The following is a 22,332-nucleotide window of genomic DNA, read 5'->3' on the forward strand; positions in this document are numbered from 1 at the left end:
TACAAACATACTGATACTCCACAAAATTAAAACATAACAAAACAACAATAAAACCACGGTAACACCGCAGGGCACAAAAAAATTTACGTCGAAAGTAATCACATTAATACCACCACAATAAGACTCGAATAATACCACAATACAACCATAATAATACATCACCTCGATGTTAATAAACACATAAGTTAATAATACGTCAATCACTCCGCAATAAAACAATGTACTACATAAAGAATAATAGATAAATAATACTCGAATAAATCACTAATAATACCACAATATTACAACAAGTCGAATAAGCATAACGATACATATTACAATAATCACAGTTTAATACATAGTATGCGGCAAAGGGGAGGCCAGACCGTTGGCATGTAGATTCAGTTTTTATTCTTGATTGATAAGCAGTCGAAAAATCATTTTAATCTATGGTCAAAGGTTGATTGAGAGGAAGTTTCAGGCTGTTCACACATCTAAAATTGACCGAGTTATATAATCTTATGAAAATGGTGATGATGTGATTTGTATCAAGTAAGTCGTAATGGGTTAGTTAAAATGTGGAAACAGAATAAAATGTTATTGCAATGTTGTTCTGCACTTCTTAAGTCTCATGTAACTGGTGTTCCAACTGGTTCACCTGACGGAACACCATTCACATCAGACTTGAGAAGTTCAAAACATCAAAACTTACAATTACATTTTCTTTTGTTTCCACAATTTAGCAAACCCATTACGACTTACTTGATACAAATCACATCTTCAGCGTTGACATCAGATTATATAACTCAATCAACTTTAGATGTGCAAACCGCCTAAAACTTCCTCTCAATCAACCTTTGATCATTGATGTAAATGATTTTTCTACTGCTTATCGATCAAGATTATATGAATCACAAAATAACTCCATCTCATTGCCTCCGAGAAATAAACTCTCCATCAACATAACTCCATCTCAACGAACAGTACTTGACTTGTTCGCCCATCTTCCTCCTTTACTGCATTGAATGATTTAAGTTATAGAAAAACAAATAAGCCAATAGTAAGATAAGTGAGTCCACTAAAACAGCAAAGACAATAACACCATAATCACACGATAATAAACCCATAAATCCGCAGCACTCTTAAACGGTAAAAAATCACAATAAAAAAACCATAAAAACACCACAATAACCAACAATAATACCAACATCCATCGTTAATAAAAATAACACGAGAATACTACAAAGATAATACCTAGTTAACACTATAAACCATTACCCCACAATAACACCAATAGGAAGGACAATAACACCATAATCACACGATAATAAAATCATATAGCTGCAGCAATAAAACTCTCTTCAATAGTACGATAACACAACAATAAAACTATAACAATACCACAATAACCCCACAATAACACCAACATCCCTCGTTAAAAAAATAACACGGGAATACTGCAAAGATAATACCGCAAAGACAATAACACCATAATAACACAACAATAAAATCATAAAACCGCAGCAAAAACGTCTTTTCAACAGTACAACAACACAACAATAAAATCATAATAATATCACAATAACCCCACAATAACACCAACATTCCTTATTAACAAAAATTACACGAGAATACTGTCAAGATCTGGATTGTTAAACAGAAGCACAAAATCAAATTCGAATAAAATAAAAACCGCTAAAGTAAACTTCGATAAACCCACAGAAATAAATTGTTAAACACAATCAATAATATGTCAGACCTATACCTCAGATAATAAACTAACATCCGATAAACCCAGACAAATGCCAGAAGTATCCATAAAATTAAAAAATAAAACTTATTAAACCTACGATATACCTCAGATCTGGATTGCAAAAACTTGCACAGATCAACAAACTACATAATGGAGAAACAAAGATGATTTGTACAGATCCGGTACAAGAAGCTAAACTCGCACAGATCTGGAAGTGGTTGTCATTCTCCTCGTCGGCAGAGCAGTCCTTTTCGGTAGCTCCAAACCCTAAAGTGCGAAACTAAAGTGGGGGATAACCGGGAAAGGGCCTTATGCATTAAATTTTCGGGAAAAAGAAATATCGGGTCAGGTCGGGCGTAAAAAAATGACATTTTAAGGTGAAAACCACGTGGAATCAAATTCCACATGGCGAATTTTTATTCGGTACCGCATGTAGGAGTTCATGCGGTGCATGTACCGAATAAAAATTCTGAGTGTAGTGGCTTTTGACGGGCTTGTTGAAGCTGAAGGGGTTGAAGCATTTGTAGTGGCTTCTGACGGGCTTGTTGAAGCTGAAGGGGTTGAAGCATTGGAGAAGAAGGTGAGGCTCTGCGTGGGTTAAAACTAAACATTGGTAAGGGTTTTATAAATTCTAATTTATAAATTTAATGTATATGTTTAATTATTTATAATTAATGGTAAAGTTTAATTAAATCAAGATTCAAGCTATAGAAGTTTTGCATCGAGAAAAGGTTTGCGTCAGCTAATAAAGGTTAGGGTTTGATTTATTTAAATTATTTATTTAATAAATTTAATTTATATAAAAAAATGTTAATACAAATTTTGTGCAAATAAAAAAATCTGAAAATAATAAAATAAAAACAAATTTAATTCTATGAGTTAATATTAAATTTAATGAATTTAATGTGAATAATAATAATAATAATAATAATAATAATTACATAATATGTTTGTATATTTATATAAATCTTAAAGTCTAATTAAAAAAGATACAAATTACATAAAATAACTAGAAAGTTAATTAGGACCAACATTTTATTATCAAGATTTATTATGTTTAAATTGTTTGAAATAATAGTTAAATTTATATTATGAATTGAAGATAACAATTAACATAATAGTAATAAAATAATAATTATAATATGATGCCTTATAGGTAAAATAAAGACAATTTGTCTTTTGATAATAAGATTAACATATAATAAATTATTAATAATTTCTTATGCATCTGATTGTAGATTTTCTTTGGAGATAAGTGAAGAGAACTATTGACAAGAGAATCATCAGTGATTGAAATGAGTACTCTTACTCTTAGATTTATGATTGTTTTTTTTGTTTCTTCTCAATCATTTGCATTGATAGTTATTGATGCCTATTAATTTATGTATTAGTTTATCTTGTTTTATATGCTCATCTTTTTATTGGTCATATTTGAATGTTAGGTTTCTTTATAGTGAAAATTATTAAATGTTATTTAAAAATATATATATTATATTGTATGACATAATATAAGCATGTAAATGATATTAGTTATATATATGCCTGTATATGCATGATAGATTATGATGAAGTTCTTCCTAATGTGATACTAGTGGAGGAACACTAAGGTATCCGTGCATGTAAATGATAATTGATATTGATATTGATGCATTTTTTATTGTACAAGTTTTAGACAGTGCTCCTATGACGATTGTATATAGATTAAAAAATAATGATATGTATACGATAAAACACAATTAATATTTAGAATCACTTCAAATTATCATATTAGATAGTATTAAATTGCAAATGCTCTTAAATTGATTTACATAAATTTTAATTGACATGTATATTGTCTTCTTTTTCATTTTATGATTATAGTCTAAGAGTATGAGTGTTCACTTGCTTTGGTTATCTCATTATTGTTTTAAAATAATATTAAGGTTTAATTAATGGATTAAAAAGATGAACAATAGAGGAGACAATGTCTATAGAAAACTCGAACAACCTGAACTAAGGTAAAAATTTATTTGTATTTTTAATTTCTTTATTTAGTGCTCTTTAATTTTGTTTGGATTATAAACTGTTAATGATAAGAAAATGAATAATAGAAAAATTAATTTCAGCATTCGACTGTTCGTTCCCGTCTTGATTAATTCTAATCCCGGGTCAAGTCATGATAGGTGGACTATTTATACTTAGGGTTAGAGAGAATGAGAGAAAAGAAAGTGTGCAAGTGAAACAAAAGATTAAAATATTTTGCTAGGCAGATATTTGTATTTTATGTTTTTATATTAGTTTGCGAATTTTTATGTGTTGTTGTACGCAGGTGGGTTTTGCTGGACTGCATAAAATCTTTTGCTATTTTCTCTGATGTTTACCTTGCAAAGTATAGTTTTTTTCTACTAAGCAGCATTGCTCTTGGGTGTGCACTTTTTCCCAACAAATGTGAAGTGGAAAACATAAGATGTTTCTGTTTTAGCTAGATATAAGATGTTTGCTGGCTCTTTGTTTGGAAGATTTACTTTATATAAATTTAAACCTATTTTTAATGTAACACTCATTTTTAGTGCAGCCTGCAACAGATGAAATTGAAACTTCTTCAGCATGAGGTGAAGCTACTTGTCATTGATAGCATGGCTGCACTTATTTCAGGGTGGGGGCAATTCCTTTTTATGTTTGGTTGTTTTTGTCCATGATTATGGTCATCATTGCATAACAAAATTTAGCGTGGAGGCTTCTTGTTATAAAAAATCTATATCATTTGTTTTATGGCTTCACTACGAAAGAACAGCATCACCTGCAGCTATAGATAGATCAACTCTTATTAATTTTTCTATTTAATTACTTTTGATGATAGAACTGACATTTTATTGCTCCTATAAAATTTTCTGAAACTACTGAGTACTTTTTTTTTTTTTGAAAAGATCAACTCTTATTAGTTTTTCAATTTAATTACTTTTGATGATAGAACTGATATTTTATTGCTCCTATAAAATTTTCTGAAACTACTGAGTACTTTTTTTTTTTGAAAAGATCAACTCTTATTAGTTTTTCAATTTAATTACTTTTGATGATAGAACTGATATTTTATTGCTCCTATAAAATTTTCTGAAACTACTGAGTACTTTTTTTTTTTGAAAAGATCAACTCTTATTAGTTTTTCAATTTAATTACTTTTGATGATAGAACTGATATTTTATTGCTCCTATAAAATTTTCTGAAACTACTGAGTACTTTTTTTTTTTGAAAAGATCAACTCTTATTAGTTTTTCAATTTAATTACTTTTGATGATAGAACTGATATTTTATTGCTCCTATAAAATTTTCTGAAACTACTGAGTACTTTTTTTTTTTGAAAAGATCAACTCTTATTAGTTTTTCAATTTAATTACTTTTGATGATAGAACTGATATTTTATTGCTCCTATAAAATTTTCTGAAACTACTGAGTACTTTTTTTTTTTGAAAAGATCAACTCTTATTAGTTTTTCAATTTAATTACTTTTGATGATAGAACTGATATTTTATTGCTCCTATAAAATTTTCTGAAACTACTGAGTACTTTTTTTTTTTGAAAAGATCAACTCTTATTAGTTTTTCAATTTAATTACTTTTGATGATAGAACTGATATTTTATTGCTCCTATAAAATTTTCTGAAACTACTGAGTACTTTTTTTTTTTGAAAAGATCAACTCTTATTAGTTTTTCAATTTAATTACTTTTGATGATAGAACTGATATTTTATTGCTCCTATAAAATTTTCTGAAACTACTGAGTACTTTTTTTTTTTGAAAAGATCAACTCTTATTAGTTTTTCAATTTAATTACTTTTGATGATAGAACTGATATTTTATTGCTCCTATAAAATTTTCTGAAACTACTGAGTACTTTTTTTTTTTGAAAAGATCAACTCTTATTAGTTTTTCAATTTAATTACTTTTGATGATAGAACTGATATTTTATTGCTCCTATAAAATTTTCTGAAACTACTGAGTACTTTTTTTTTTTGAAAAGATCAACTCTTATTAGTTTTTCAATTTAATTACTTTTGATGATAGAACTGATATTTTATTGCTCCTATAAAATTTTCTGAAACTACTGAGTACTTTTTTTTTTTGAAAAGATCAACTCTTATTAGTTTTTCAATTTAATTACTTTTGATGATAGAACTGATATTTTATTGCTCCTATAAAATTTTCTGAAACTACTGAGTACTTTTTTTTTTTGAAAAGATCAACTCTTATTAGTTTTTCAATTTAATTACTTTTGATGATAGAACTGATATTTTATTGCTCCTATAAAATTTTCTGAAACTACTGAGTACTTTTTTTTTTTGAAAAGATCAACTCTTATTAGTTTTTCAATTTAATTACTTTTGATGATAGAACTGATATTTTATTGCTCCTATAAAATTTTCTGAAACTACTGAGTACTTTTTTTTTTTGAAAAGATCAACTCTTATTAGTTTTTCAATTTAATTACTTTTGATGATAGAACTGATATTTTATTGCTCCTATAAAATTTTCTGAAACTACTGAGTACTTTTTTTTTTTGAAAAGATCAACTCTTATTAGTTTTTCAATTCCAAACGCAGTCTTCACCCGGTACACCAATTTGTTGTGTAATGTCTTCTTCCTTGATAGAAGTTCTGCCAGCTCCCAAGTCTGATTCCCTGGTAGTGAATCCGTCTCCTCCTTCTTGGTCAGTTCCCACTTGCTCGAATTCTCATTTTGCAAGATTTCTTCATAACTCTGTGGTTCTCCATCATTTGTCTGTACAAGGTCCAATTTTTCTGCTTTGGCGCTCTACCACTTTTCAAGAAATTGACTTTCTTCTCCTTCTCCATAATGCACCTCTGACTCATGTGTCATCGCCTGAGTAAATTTGTAGTTATATATAGCGTGTCAGTTTTCTTACCCCGAGGCAGTACTAATGCTCCTTTGGTAACCTTCCAGGTGTTGTGGTTATATATAGCGTGTCAGTTTTCTTACCCCGAGTCAGTACTAATGCTCCTTTGGTAACCCTCCAGGTGTTATCTGAGAACACTACCGAATGACCACCCTCATTGAGCTGCCCAACAGAGATGAGATTTTTCTTCAACTCAGAAACGTGTCTAACCTTTTGCAAAGTCCATTTGCTCTTGTTAGAGAGTGCAATATCAATACCTCCCATTCTCACCACGTTCAGAGCTTTTCCATCAGTCAAATATACCTTCCCAAAGTTACCTGCAACATAATTTCGCATTAGCTCCCGACGGAAAGATGGCCCCTGAATCCAGTATCCAGTCATCAACAAAACTATAAACTGTCAGAAATAGTGCATCCTATATTTTTTCAGTTACAACATTAGCGCCATCATTCTCCTTCTTACATCCTATATTTTTTCAGTTACAACATTAGCGTCATCATTCTCCTTCTTTTTAGGATTCCTGCAGTTCCTTTTTATGTGGCCAGTTTTGCCACAATTCCAGCAGGTTGCCTGCTGACCTGACTTTGATTTTGATCTTCCACGGTTTGAGTTTTTATTTTGTGATCTCTCTCTGGAATCAACAATCAGTGCCGAAATCGAACCCAAGGTCTCGTTAGAATCTTTCCTCTGCACCTCCTCAACTAAAATCAGATCACGAATATCATCATATTTCAGCTTAGATTTATTCGCAGAACTGCTAACTGCCATCCTCATGGCTTCCCAGCGCAGAACTGCTAACTGCCATCCTCATGGTTTCCCAGCTATTTGACAATGATGCCAAAAATATCAGTGCACGTATCTCATCATAAAAATCAATTAAATATCGCGCACGTATCTCATCATCAAAATTAATTTCAACAGATGACAATTGATTTGTGATAGTATTGAAATCATTCAGGTGTTGAGCAGCAGACACACCTTACACCATCTTCAATTTGAATAACTTTTTCATCAAATGTTTCTTGTTATTCGTCGATGGCTTTTCATACATACCTGATAAAGTCGCCATGATATCTGCAGTAGTCATCTCCTTGATGACGTTGTGGGTAACCGATCTCGACAGGGTTAATCGTATAACCCTATAGCCCCCAGAACCTGTCGATCTAACAGATTCCATTCCGTCTCGTCCATCTTTTCTGGTCGCTTTCCCAGTAATGGAAGATGAAGTTTCTTCCCATAGAGGTAGTCTTCTGTAGTCTTCTATCTGCATCTTTCAGTAAGCAAAATCTGTCATTGAACTTCTCGATCTCCGATGTCATCACTTCGAACCAAAGCTTTAATACCAGTTGTTGTGAAAAACGACTACAATAAAGTGAAAAATAGAACGAGAAAAATTGCACGCAGAAAAACACCAGAGCGACACACATATTTACGTGGTTCGGCAAATTTGCCTACGTCCACGGACAGAGGATTTTATTTTTTTCGAAGAATTACCCCGTCGAGCGCTTCGACGTTTACAAGAAATTTCGAAGAATTACACCGTCGAGCGCTTCGACGTTACAAGAAAATATTTATTTTCTTCTCTCCCTTCCTCTCTCTCTTCCTCTCTTTCTCCTTGCTCTCAAGATGACTTGGCTTGGCCTTGCTTGACTTTGGTTGGCTTGCATCTCCTTGAAACCAAAACAGACTATTTATAGAAACCATGAGAGCGGTAGGTGAGAGGTAGGTGCGCGTTAGGTGAGATGTGCTAGGTCAGCGGTAGGTGGGTGTGGTAGGTGAGCGGTAGGTATGAAGGTGAGATGTGGTAGGTCAGCGTTAGGTGGGTGTGGTAGGTGAGCGGTAGGTATGATACTTAATTAAGAAGCTAATTAAATTCGGTGGACCGGGTCTCCACATTACCCAACAATTTCAAGCCAATTCTCTTAATCATGCCAACAAGGTATGAGAGCTGAGGAAATATTATACTGGTGGATGCTAGTTTTTTGAATTACCCAATCCAATGTCACTTGGAGAGGCAGGGATAGTTCATCCTAGGAGTAGTGTTGTCTGAAGAGCTGATGATTCATTTTTTCAAGAAAGAACCAACCTCCTTTAATGGATAGCAAATGAGTACCTTCACTGTTGACCTGTTGGTAGTTCCCGCAAATTCAGCCTCTTGAATATTTCCCAAATTTACAGTAGCTAAGACGTAGCCACTCCAACTGAAAGTCGCACAACAAACAGCTTAATAAGCACTTCTATTTTGTCTGCCATTGTTATAGTGGTTCGTGAACTACCACTCCATCTTATCGACCACTCTGCCTTTGCCTAGGGCTGTTTCTACGTGACACCACCCAATGGCTCTTCTAATGGGAAAGGAAACAAAAAGGTGGAGTAGTGGAAACGATTATGAGGAAGATCATTCAGGTTTCTTTTGAATAGAAGCCTCCTCATGTCCTATACTGCTTAGTGCTTCTTTGAGTACCATTTTGTAACAATGTAACGAGGACGCTTGGCAGCCTAAGAACTCTAGTTGGTTTTAGGCTGTGAATATTCCGATTACTACTGAGTTGGGATTGGATCTAAGTGTTTGAATATGGCTCAAAATCATCTTGCAGCTTGTATTTAATTTCAAGTCAGCTCAGTTCAAAGTTGATTCGAGCTTGACCCAGCTCAAAATCAAAACGAGATGGCTGGAATGGATCTGTTTGGATCTTATTCTATCTCAAAAATCATAGTGAGTTGGCTAGTTTCAATTATGCTAACTCAAAATTAATGGGTGCAAATAATTTGCAAAAAAGCTCAAAAGTCCTGCTGCCACGTATGTGTTTTATTAAATATTTATTTATAAAAAATCATTTTTTATTAAAAAATTAATCAATCTAAAGTTAGTTCAAGCTATCCGTGTATGACTCAAAATTGACTTGAAAAAAAGAAGATCCATGCTTCCAATTCATTGCTTGGCTCACTTGCTTCAATCTGATCTCAATCTAGGCCAAAATTCAAATCAATGGACTTTGAGCTAAATTCTTAGCCCGAGTTGCCTTCGAAGAGTTGTGAGTAGATGAAAGCACCAAGTGCCTAACTGCGCCAAGTGCGACACCATCTACTAAGCAAATGCAAAGAATAATTTAATTCTACCGTTCTTTTGGTCTCATTTCTCTGTCTTTCCTTAGTCCTCTATCCTTAACTCTCCAAAGTATCCTGCTGGTGATACGTTGCTCTAATACATTCAAAATGCCGTTAACATCATGTATTTTAATGTAAATTCGCGTCTTTAGATATTTATGATCAAACTATTACAGCTTCATGCTTGGTTCTTCCTTTTGCTCGTATTTCAGGGAAAATGAAAGATGTGGCACTATATCTGGGAAACAGCAGCCCAAATGTTCTTTTTCGTTTTTGAAGTGAGAAACTCCCGTTGATTATTTCTTGTATGGTTTTAATGATTACTTTAATTTGAGGCTTCTAAAGGCTCACGTTTTTCACTCACATTTACATGATTGTTGAGTACTATTTAGGTCCATTGCTGAGTTTTCTCGCATACCTATTGTGGTAACAAACCAAGTGCGAGGTCACAACAATGATGAAATCTCTCGATATTCATTTTTAGGTGTGTTATGATCCTTCTTTGGGACTACTTTGTTACTCTTATCTGATTTGTCAAATTAATCTAATCTTCATGTAAAACTCTTAGCAGAGAAAGATGCTAATCGTGATTCTGAGAAGTTTGAAACTCACCATGTTGCAGCCTTGGGGATTCAATGGGCCCATGCTGTAACCATACGTCTTATTTTTGAGGCTCATTCAGGTTTGCTAATACTTTGTTCTCAGTTGTAATGGTCACAACTTTATTGGAGCTAGAAATAGGTGAAATTGAGTACACATTATTTAGTTAGTTTTGGGATGCTGTTTATTTTATTATTGTACGGGCGGTTTGTTTGTTGGTTGAATATTCCATGGCTTTAATTTCATAATTTCAACTACAACTTCTATAGAATTTCTATCTTTGCTATTGGCTGCCTATATTTTGATCCAAAAATTGAACTAAGCTCTACTGCGTGTTATGCATGCATGATTCTTTTCTTTTTACCCAGTTTCACTTGAAATAAATCTGCTTCTGCGAATTAGCAGTTTGTATTTGCTTATCCCACTTCAACAATTTTATCAGAAATTTTTTATCGTACTATTTGGCCTTTGGCTGCTTATATTATCATCCAAAAGTGGAATTAAGTTCTACTGCAACTTGCTTCTTTGCTTTTGCGCATTTGAATTTAATGGAAATCTGCTTTGCATGAAATTTGCTTAAATACATCAATTTCTTATAAAATAGTATACCTGATATAGTTTTCATTGAATTTTGATTTTTTCATGAATCACATCCCAAGAAGTAGAGCATACGGAAGGAGATAGAGAAGAGTAAACATGAATGAGCAGTAAATTTGTATCCATCTCATGTAAGAACATAAATGGTGTTTGTTCGGTCGTCATAGGAGTCATTCGTACGGCTCTAAGAATAAGAAGGCCTTTTCGTAATTCCCCTTTGCTCTTTTAACATTTTTCCCAGCAAATTTAAGATAATCTTGCTAGCTGCTTTGACTTGCCCATTTGTTTGAGGGTGACACATGGATGAAAATTTTAGGCTGATCCCCTGGCTTTGGCAAAAATCTTTCACCCCCTTGTTGGCAGCTTGTGTTTCGTTTTCTGTGAGATTACCAGTGGTAGCCCATAATGATAGATCAGATCCATTCATATGAAGTTCTGAACAACCACTGCGATGATTCGAGCAAGCGCCTTCACTCTGATCCAATTGAAAAAAAAACAATCCACAGCAAAAAGAAGGATTTTGTGTTGGCCTCGCGATGGGGGTAATGGTCTTAGGATGTAAAAACAATCCACAGCAAAAAGAAGGATTTTGCGTTGGCCTCGCGATGGGGGTAATGGTCTTAGGATGTCAAGTCCCCAGACGACAAAAGGCTATGGGCTGACGAAGAGTTGTTGTTTGTGCTAGTTGATATTGTAGCGGCGCATATTTCTGACATTGCTCACATTTCCTTGAGAATTGCTCGACATCTTTTAGAAGCATCGACCAAAAATAAAACTATCGTTAAACTCGACATGCTAAAGTTTTTCTTCGGAGTGGCTCTCGCCCTCCGCTTATTGTACCTTTCGGAGGACATCTTCTGTCTCATTTTTTTCTATATATCTTAAGTACAACAACATGACTTATCTTTGGAAAAACTTCCCTTGATCAAAACATATTGTGTTGCTTTAATTTCGAAGCGCTTTTGGTCGTTAACTATTAAGATCTTTCCGATCTCAAGATCTCAAGGTATACGATGTATGGATCCACCAAACTATTTGGCCCTTCGATTGTCAACTCTATAGCTTTGGCTTCTTCAATGGTCGGTCGAACAAGCTTTTTAGACATCATCTCCCACAAATGGATGCACTTGGATATATAGTCTGCTACTTGGTTGTCTTCTCGGGCGATATGCTTGATCTTGACGCTTTCGAATTTCCCTATCTCTGTTTTAGCTTTGCTGAGGTATTTAACCACTATCTCGTCTTTGATCTCAAATCGCCTGTTTATTTGATTCACCACTAGCTATGCATTAAATTTTACTGGGAGGTACCAAACGCTCATCACATAAGTGAATCGCCGCCTAACAATTAAAGCTTTGTATTCAGCTTGATTGTTGGTGACTTCGAATCCGACTTCCATTGAGTGGTACATATGGCCCTCGGTCGGACTAGCAAGTGTGAGACTGAGCCTGCTCCGGTTTGGCTAGATGCTCTGTTGATGTGCAAGTCCCAAGTTTGGCTATCGTCCGCTATACCTTCACGTGGCTCACTTGATTCAAAAAAATCGTCGAGTAAATCAACTATGGCTTGTGCTTTATTTGTGGTTCAAGAAATGTAAGAATGGGGCTTTAAAAAAACTCGTTGTTCTTGAACAACTCGTGTTTGGTTTGTCAAGTAGCTCGTGCTTAATTCATTCATTAAGCCAACGAGCCAAACACGAACAATTTTTTTATAGCTCGATTTATAAATGAGTCAAATACAAACAAAACTTTGTCCAATCATGTTCGACTCATTTTGGCTCGAAGTAGTTAAATAAATAATACATAAAATTTAAATTAATGATATCTTTTTTATGGTATCAAAGATTTGATTTACATAAATATAAAAAGGAAAATTTAGAATTAAGAAATGTAATTATATAAGAATTGAGTGATATGCATGTAAATGCCCCTCAGATTAAAAAAAAAAGGACGTTAGATATATAAATACGTAAGAAGTGGGTGGTTTCTATGTAAATAGATCAAAATTTTTTACCAAAAGTTTCGCTCATGCCCATCGGCTTTTTTTCCTGCTGGCAGTGAGTGACCCATTGTTGTACATATGTAATTACTCAAGAATTTGGTGGCATGTTTGTAATCTCGTGGTGAGAAAAATTTCAAGCTCGTGAAGTTAGAGATTCTTATCTGCCCTGTGCTCTTAGTTTTGGCCCACATCGGGACATTGAGAAAAATTTCATTAGATATCCACTATAAATGTAAAAACAAAATTGAAGAAATCATAAGTTTTCATCTTTATGGATTTGTAAAATCTACTATACAAAGATGTTTTTTTTTTTCATTCCTTTCAAAATGTTTTTAAAAAATAATTTTTGAAATTTTCTAACTAACCGAGCACGAACAATTCTTGGGCTCGCTCATGCTCAGCTTGTTTACACTCCTATGTAAGACATATCAAACTTGCTGAATTCCACCGCCCATTTGAGGAGCCGACCAAAGTGGGCCAAGTGAGGGCTGATTTGAGCGGATGGCGGTGATGTTTTTGATCGAATGCGTTTGAAAATATTTGTGAAACCTGTGGAAGAGCAATTTTAACTTTTTTCAATAATCAAATATCTGAGCTCATCGCTTCAGAGGATGGTTGACATAATAAATCGCGAACTACTTCTCCAACTCCTCTCTGACTAAAGTCAATCTGATGGCTTTAGGTTTGTTCTCCAAGTATGGGGAGAGCTCCTCGTTTGGCTTTGGGCTCTGGAGAAGTGGTGGCAATGCTAAGAAATTTTTCAGCTTTCTGAACGTTTGTTCACTTTCACCCGACCAAACAAAGTTTTTTGCTCGCCTTAAAATTTTGAAAAAGGCAGCGCACTTGTTGCTCGATTTCAGATGAATCGATTTAGGCCTACAATCTCTTTGGTCAAATCTTGTACTTCCATGGTATTTCAGGGGAATGACATGTCGATCGACACCTGTATCTTTTATGAATTGGATTTTCTCCTCTCCGGGGTTAGGAGATAGCCTAAAAATTTGTTTGCGAACTCTTCTAGGGTGCATTGGAGTGGGTTGAGCATCATATTGAATTTTTTAAGTGTTCAAACATTTGTTTTAGATCTTTTATATGTTGTTGAACATTTTTCTTTTTTTCAGCATATCATCCACATACACTTCAATATTATTTTATTTTCTTTGAAAATATTACATTTATCATTTGTTGGTATGTAGCGCAACATTTTTTAGCCCTTTATATTATAACAACACACACTCTTGCTAGTGATGAATGCATTTTTCTTTGTGTCGGCCAGTGCATCTTAATTTGGTGGTAGAAGAAGACACAAGGAAGCACATCACAGAATGATCGACTATTGCATCCACAGGCGCATCAATCCGAGGTAAGGGCTAGCAATTCTTCGAGCAGGCGGTGTTCCAATTGGTGAAGTCTACACATATCTTCCACTTGTCATTTAACGTCTGCATCATGACCACATTAGACACCCATGTCAGATACTTGACCACTCATACGTAGCCTACCTCTAGTAGCTTTTGGTCCTCCTCTCGTATCAGTTCAGACAGAGTGATGCCAAAGGACCTCATTCTCAACTTCATCGGTCGGGCTGCTGGGTGGTAGGTGACATTGATCGGTTTCCCCGACATCTTGGTGGTCTCGGAGGGTATTGATTAACATATCTTTTGATCCTACATCAAATGCTTCACTTATTAGAACAAAAGTTAGCGAGCTCGCCTTCTGTCGTCGAGATTTGATGGGTGATCTCACTAGTCTTGTGACCTTATTTGCGTTGGTTGTTGAGCTCGAACGACTCCTACTTGGCACTTGCGACTGCCGGGGGGGTAGCAAGTGCAAGACCACTTGTGATTGCCTTGAATAGTGATCACTTCTCCGTCGCCCGAAAACTTATCTGCCCCATGATAAGTTGTGGTAGCGACCTTGAAGTAATTGATCAAGGGGCGACCAAAAATGACATTATAAGTGGGTGGCGAGTCATCCTCCAGGAAGTCCTCCATATTAGTAAATTATTTAGCAATTTCTCTCAAGTGATCAACTGAGCATTGGTTCCTAGCGTATCTTTCTTTTTGTCGAAAAAACCATAGAGTGGGCCTGTTGTCAGTCAACCAGTCGTTTCTGATACTTATCTAATCGAACATTGATTTTAACATGTTCGCTGAACTATCAGTTTCAATAAGGATGCTACCAATCTGATGGTTGTTGATCAACACTATGACAATGATGACATTGTTGTAAGAGTTTACATTAGGGGGCAAATCCTCATTGGTGAAGGCGATGGAGGAATGCAATTTTCCAGAACTTGCGGGCTCTTCGGCTATTGGTTGCCAACCTTTACTCTCAGGGGTACTGCTCTCTTCCCCGAGCAAGCGCGTCTCGGAAGGTTGCCAACATTTGATTCTTCAACTTCTGAATTTGTCGATTCACAAACTCTAAGGTGCACTCTATGTTGCCTGTCTTCGTTATGGTTTTGTTCTCCATGAGTTGCTCCTCTTCTTGCCTGTGGCATGATCCACACTCATTACACATTTTAGAATGTTGAATCTTGATTTGTCCGTGAATTACACCTCCCAAGTATTACATTGAATCGAGAGACGGATGAGTAAAAAATAATGAACAATCGTGTTGACATTTCCTGACATTTTTAGCTAAAATTAATTATTTTTAATACATGAAATATTCTCTCTATTTATAGGAGGAGAGAGTACAATATATAAATATTACATTTTTGACCTTGCTTTAATGAAAGTTAAGCTGTTCCTAAGATTTAATAGTTATGTGTCTATCGCTTGACTGCTCTTTGACTCAGTTGGTTGAGCTTATTTGGCTTTGGCTTGGCAGGACTGATTTGGTAGGCTATGCTTAGTCGGCGTTGTCAGTCGATTGAGATTGATTGGTGTTAGAACGACAGGATTGGGCCGATTGGTTGAGTTAGTCTGATTTTCGATCATTGATAATAGATGGGAGAGCTTGTGTAGCTCCCCGGTATGATTGAAGATGCTGAGGGATTAGCTCTTCACTTGTTTCGGCTTTTTCATGTCAGTTGGCATGAATATCTCTTTGTCCCGTTTCTGACTTAATTGCTCAGATTCAGATAATTTGGTCATCCTTTGTGACCCCATCGATTTTGGCCTTGTTGGCTTTGGCTCAGACGACCGCACTCGATCGGATAAGTGGACACGATGATCTTTTGTTAGTGGGCCCCCCTTTGTTGTACCCTTATCCTCTAGACCGTTATATCTCCTCAGGATCAACGTTGCACATTTTCGATGTACAATTTCTTTTTTTTTCATATAAATTTTTTTGAAGTGTCAAGTTTTTCCAACATACCAACGAGTCTAACTGCACATGGTGGTGGTCTATCCACTCTTCACTTGCACAACTTGGGCTTTGGGTAATGTTGACCACAGTTGGTTTGAGAAGCATTTGTTTTCATTGAACTCCATTAAAAAACCTGTGGAAATGCAATAAATTATTTTAAAACTCAGTTAATTTTCATGGAGTTCATTTTTAAAACTTGAAGTTCTGTTCATTTTCTTTTACAAATTTTAATATTTTCGAACTGCTGTCATTTATTAGTCCGTTCTTTCTCTCGCTGTTGAATGCCTAGAGGCATACGGGATTTGCTTATCTGTTTCTATGAAACATTTTTTACATTGCCAGTGATTGTAGTCTGCTGAATTTGGCTGCACAAAAAAATACATTTATCATTCTTAAAATATCATTTCTTTTGTATTTATCCTAGTACTGTGGCATTATTCAACTTGGAAAGGCAGCCCAGAAAATTTTTGGAGTATGACTATAGCTCAAACAACTATTTGAAGTTGTATCTTTGGGAAACTCTATTGCAGGTCAGAAATTTATAAAGGTGGCAAAATCTCCGATCTCTCCTCCACTAGCATTTCCATTTAGGGTGTGTTCCTCAGGGATCACATTACTCTCTGATAATGGTATCGAAATGATGGGGCAGGAGATCAGTATGATCCGTTGCCAAGGTTTATCAATCAACTGATGCAATTCTGTTGCAAATCCATTTAGTTTTGTCATAAATTTACATATGTAGACCTATACTTTCATATTTGCATACATAGCCCTTTGGTGCTTTAAATCAATTCATGAAAGGGTGTATTTAACTTTTAAAATGTCATAATAGTGTATTTTTTATGTAATATTAAAGATTTGAGTGCTATGTCTGTAAATGCAAAAGTTTAGGTGTAAGCTATGTAAATGCATAAGAATTCTATGCTATGTAAGTAAATTCCCTCTTAGTTTATTACCATTGCTTTCTGCCCTTTTAATGTTTAGCTTTTTATATGCAGGTCACAGTATTCTTTAATTTGTAGTTATACTACTACTGCCGCCTGGGAAGTGAGCTTCGATGCCTGGAATGTTTACTTCAGCTTTACATAGAATCTTTGATCCTATTATACTGTCACAAAATTTACTGAACTGGTTCACAAAGTGATCAATATTTAGTTAAAATGTTTATTACACAGCCTTTATCCTCAAAAACCAATCTCCAACCTACTAGATGTGCTCTTCATAAATCTTGTTTGGCAGCAAGCTTTATTCTTTATTTAACCAAAAGCTCAAATCTCAAACTCCTCATTTTTTTCAAAAAAAATCGAGAAAGTACAAGGAAGCAACATGTCTTAGTTTTTGTTTTGCATGTATTGGGGAGGGGAGCAGGGGACAATATTTAGTTCCACATAGGCTTCTAAAGATGGCTAGCAATGTAGACTTTGCATGTGTTATTTTCGAATAAGATCTTTCTTAGGCATGCAGAATTTAACTCATAACCTGCTGCTTTGCTGTGGTTGAATGTCCTAATTCTCTTGGATTAAGCCGGAGTGATCCTGCTATCCTATATGGGCCAGTCAGTCTAGAATGATCAACATGATAACTCGCCAAGATGAGCTTGCTGAAGCCAACTAAACATATGTGCTGGATCATAGGGCCAATTAGAAGCTGCTAAATGTTAAAAGTTACTTGTCAAACTTTCTTAAGGTACTTGGCCACAAGCTAATCAGCATATCTTACCAGAGCTTGATAAGTCATAGTGAAGCATGACAGTGACATCATAAGGATTAGTTTTATGCATAGAACTTGGTGTACATTCTCATATAATTAATTAGTTATCGGTTAGATAAATTTATTTTATGCCATGTTTTACAAAACGGTAAAATTTTAGAGCTTTTTTTTTCTAGATTCTCTCTTTTCTTCACTCCTGCTACTTGATCCCATTTTATGAGTAAGATTTTAGTGTCGCCTATTGTTAAATTTGGGTCCAGACGAATGTCAGAGATAGAAAAACCAATAATTAGAATAGCCAAAAAAAAAAAAAACACCAAGATGAAGAGAGTTCATTTGAAATGAAAAATCAAGGCTTCAATTTGATGAATTAAAAACTCAAGAAAACGATCCAATGAATCTTGTATTGTGTTTCATAAACAACTCTGAGTGGTGAAAGTTCTTGATGGATCTTGATTTCTTATTCATAAACTATAGCCAATTCTTCGTGCATTGTCTTCAACTCCTAGAGCATACGAGGTATACACCCATGAAATGGTATTGATATCTCTCTGCCTTAAAAGTCTAAGAATCATATCCACTGTTAATGAATACATTCTTGCTAAGCATAGCCTTTAGCAAAATTTTAAATTTTATAATTGTAAGTCAGCCATCTCACCACGAAGCATTATTTTTTACCGTTCTCCTGCCTTTTTAATTGAAAACATTAGCTCATTCATTTAATTCGAGAGAGTTTATCGCCGAGTTTACAGGTGTTCGGAGGTCCCTAGAGAATTTTTAAACCATGCTAAGATGTGGAAGTAGGACCAGTCGTTGAGAAATTTTATTATTATATTTTAGCTAGAGATGTTAGAAAAGAATGTTTTAGAGATGACTATGGCACAAATTATACTCATTATCTAAAGGGGGGGCCACTCAGTTATGCATTTGCTTGCAATAATTGAGGATTTCAGCTGAGGTGTTTAAATTCGAAAATAATCACATTAATGTCGAAGAATACAGTAATGTGCAATAAGATAGGATAGATCATCTATGCCTAACCAAAATTCAATTATCACTTCATGGAGAGTGTCCATAATTGAAATTGTTGAAGCCACATACCACATTTGTTGATTAACTCCAATGAGGGCAAGTGTCCATGCTCTTAATTCCTCCAAATATTGTGCCTTTTGTGGAAGTCTCAATCATCATGGAGGACTACTAATACATTTGAAAATTAATTGAAGAGTTAATTAAACCGAGAAGTTGAAGGAGTTTAAATTGGTTATGCCTACAAGAAGAGCAAGTGAGAAGTTGGAGTTTAAATTGGTTATGCCTACAAGAAGAGCAAGAAATACAACTATGGATAGCAAGAATGAACCAATTTTTGCCAATTCAATCTACATTTCTAGATTAGTCCTAATAATGCTGGGAGAAGTAGCAAAAGCTTTAAACCCTACAAGTTTTAATAAATTTGGTTGGGAGAGGAGAATTAGACCATTACATTTCGAGCTCCAATTAATATAGTCATCTTGATCACCTTCACTTAAGGTCAAAATGCCAATGAATGACAATTTTTATGAATGCATTCATCATCATTGTTTTAATCTATAATATTTAGCAAACTCTGAACCAACATAAATTGACTTATTATGTGACAAAATATATAAAGGAGAAACTAGTACTTCCTTGAGTGTAATGAGGACAATCCATGCAAACCATAATTATTCTACAATTCATCTAGTAAATAACAAAAAAAAAATTTATGACATTCGAAAAATACTATGAATTATGCCCAGATGACCCTAAAGTAGCTCACCAATCTATTTCTTGAACAAATTTGTTTGATTGTACTCATTGATAAGACATATCATAGTGGACAGAATTATTGTTTGTTCCACTACCTTTATACTTTTCTCTTCATTTGATGTGTCAATCTGAATATTTTATGCATGTTTCAGCAAATGTTTCAGTATATAAAAATTAACAAGTTATGTTATAAGTGAACAACTGCATGATTGAAATATTACTAGTGCAGAACATACAAGTTAAAATATCAAATGAACACAACAAATGGTATTACTTGACATAAAATTTTAAATTATCACCAATTAAAAACATAAATAGAAGACAAACTAGTTAGACTGATTGTTTAAAAAATTTTAGAGGTAAGAAGTCTTTCGCTCCATCACTTTCTTGTTCGATCCTCTAAAATTTTTATATAGAATAATTATTGAGACATATCATCAAACATCTCAAAAGTGGAGTTCAGTAGCTTCATGACTTTTATTATAGTTGAATATCTCTAAATAGTCGCTGGGCCCTAGATGGCATGCTAGTGTAGTTCATAACAAGCTATGAAATCTGCTCAGATGAATATTGAATGTTGACTTTCATTTTCTTTTAACGGTTTTGGTTGGATGGTGAAGAGCGCTTGGAATGACTTGATTCATATTATTCTCTCTCTTATAGTGAAGTTTCGTGTTGTTGCCCAACATTGGAGCTTGTAGCTACTACACCAAGAAACATAGAATCAAATTTCTCCTCTAGCTTAGGGTCTATGTTAGGTCCTAAATTTTTTTTAATTGAGTAGGACTTCAAATTGATAAAAACATAGTTCAATTAATATGAAATAAAAAAGAATTCATATAACATTTTATACTTAAATTTTTTCTCTCTGCCACTCTGATGTATTCATTATTTTCTTGACAAGGTCCCAACCTGATCCAGTTGCTCCTCTTTTTAAACCTTTCCATAATTTCCAATCTTTTTTCATTTGATCCCATTTGTTCTTCAACTGAGTTTTATCGTATAATCTTCTTGTTTATTCATGAAAGTTTTTGTTATGTTTAACCAACCTCCTTTATTGAAGTGTGTTGTTGGTCTATTGTCAATTTTGTTCATTTTCAAGCATAAATCATAAAATATAATCTTTACCTCCCTCTCCTAAATGGCTGATCTATCACATTCATTTTGTTTCCCCGTCTAATGTGTCATGAAGATAAATAATATGTAGGAAATTATATAATTTAGCTTACAACTAAAAATTAAATAAAATTTAAAAAAGACAACATATTGAATTAGAATTTAGTGAGATCAATTTAACAAATGATTGTCCCATCCAAGATCACCAACCATATCATTTAAACTTTAAGAGTTGGTATGTCTGTGGTTAACAATGTGATATGTGTTAGACCGAACCAAACTTATATCCTCAGTAATTTAAACAAACGAGCATAATACCGTAAGCAATGCATCTATCTCGAAGGGTAGACACTACTTACTGGTGAGACTCGATTAAATAAACTAAAGAATTTATGACGTCCGTTCAAGTCTGCAAAAAATCATTTTTTATGTTGATCGACAAGTTGCATATTTAATACAAAAAATTAAATAGGGTTTATACTAAGTTGGGTTTATAAAAGTTTCCTATGAGGGCAAGCCCTTATAGTTAATTATATCTTAAAATATTCAAAATCACCTAAAAAAAACCCTCAATAAAAATCAGGAAATAATGTCTTCAAAAAATTCAAGGGGATATGAATTTTCAAAAAATCGGACAAAAATGTGTGAAAAAGGAATGACTTAAATTTAGAACAATTTTTATGGAATCCAAAGGAAAAAAAAATTGGGATGTCACAGATCCTGAGGAGAACCTCGGTAGCTTCCCAAATTATCTTATGGTTCGACTTCAATTTCAGAGAGAAGAATTATGTGTTTCATCATGTTAATTTTATTAATTTAGGGCTTACACTTATGCGAGACGGTCACACAAGTAGCCTGAAAAATATGAGGATTTAGATCATGACGAATAGCAACATCGGAATCCCAAAATAAGTTAGGGCTTAAATTGCACAACATGATTTTTTGAAATTAAATTTTAATTTAATTTTATAATTATTTATTGATTTTTTAGCAATTCAATTAAATGAAAAATACTTTTTAATTACAAAATTATTTTTATATTTTTATTAACCCTCTCTGAGTCCAGGGAGTTTAGAGAAACAAATCTTATATTTTTATGATTTTTAATTTATTTATTATAATTATTTTAATGAAAAATAATAAAAAAAAAAATTTTGGCCTTTAAAATTTTATTTAAACTTAGAAAAAATTGGTCAAAATATTTTAATGAGTCCCAAGTGATCAGGATACCATTAGACACCTTTTAAAATATTTTTGTATTTTTGAAAATTTTTAATTATTTTTAATTGTTTTAATTTAAAATATAGTTAAAAAATGAAGTATTTTTTCTAAAATAATTTTTATTTTCCTAAATGCCCCTAATCACAAGGAACTCATAGAACCATTTTTTATAATTTTCCTAAATGTATTTAATTTAATATAATTATTTTTGTACAAAAATATAATTTTTCTTATAAAATCAACTTTAGTGCTCA

At 33.8% G+C, this 22,332-nt stretch overlaps 1 protein-coding gene across 1 annotated transcript in view; it reads left to right on the forward strand.

Annotated features, from left to right (window-relative positions):
* LOC110033779 (DNA repair protein RAD51 homolog 2) overlaps positions 1-17,678 on the forward strand; it is a gene marked incomplete at its 5' end in the record, with an annotated part of 38,013 nt that extends 20,335 nt beyond the window's left edge. The window contains 6 exon segments of the mRNA XM_020737874.1: positions 4,287-4,367; positions 9,943-10,008; positions 10,123-10,214; positions 10,299-10,412; positions 16,774-16,917; positions 17,242-17,678. Of these exon segments, the coding sequence (XP_020593533.1) occupies positions 4,287-4,367; positions 9,943-10,008; positions 10,123-10,214; positions 10,299-10,412; positions 16,774-16,917; positions 17,242-17,258 (514 nt within the window).
* Between the last annotated feature and the right edge of the window lie 4,654 nt (positions 17,679-22,332).

The sequence above is a fragment of the Phalaenopsis equestris genome, unplaced genomic scaffold (assembly GCF_001263595.1).
Source record: "Phalaenopsis equestris unplaced genomic scaffold, ASM126359v1 Scaffold001285, whole genome shotgun sequence".
Classification (NCBI taxonomy): Eukaryota; Viridiplantae; Streptophyta; class Magnoliopsida; order Asparagales; family Orchidaceae; genus Phalaenopsis; species Phalaenopsis equestris.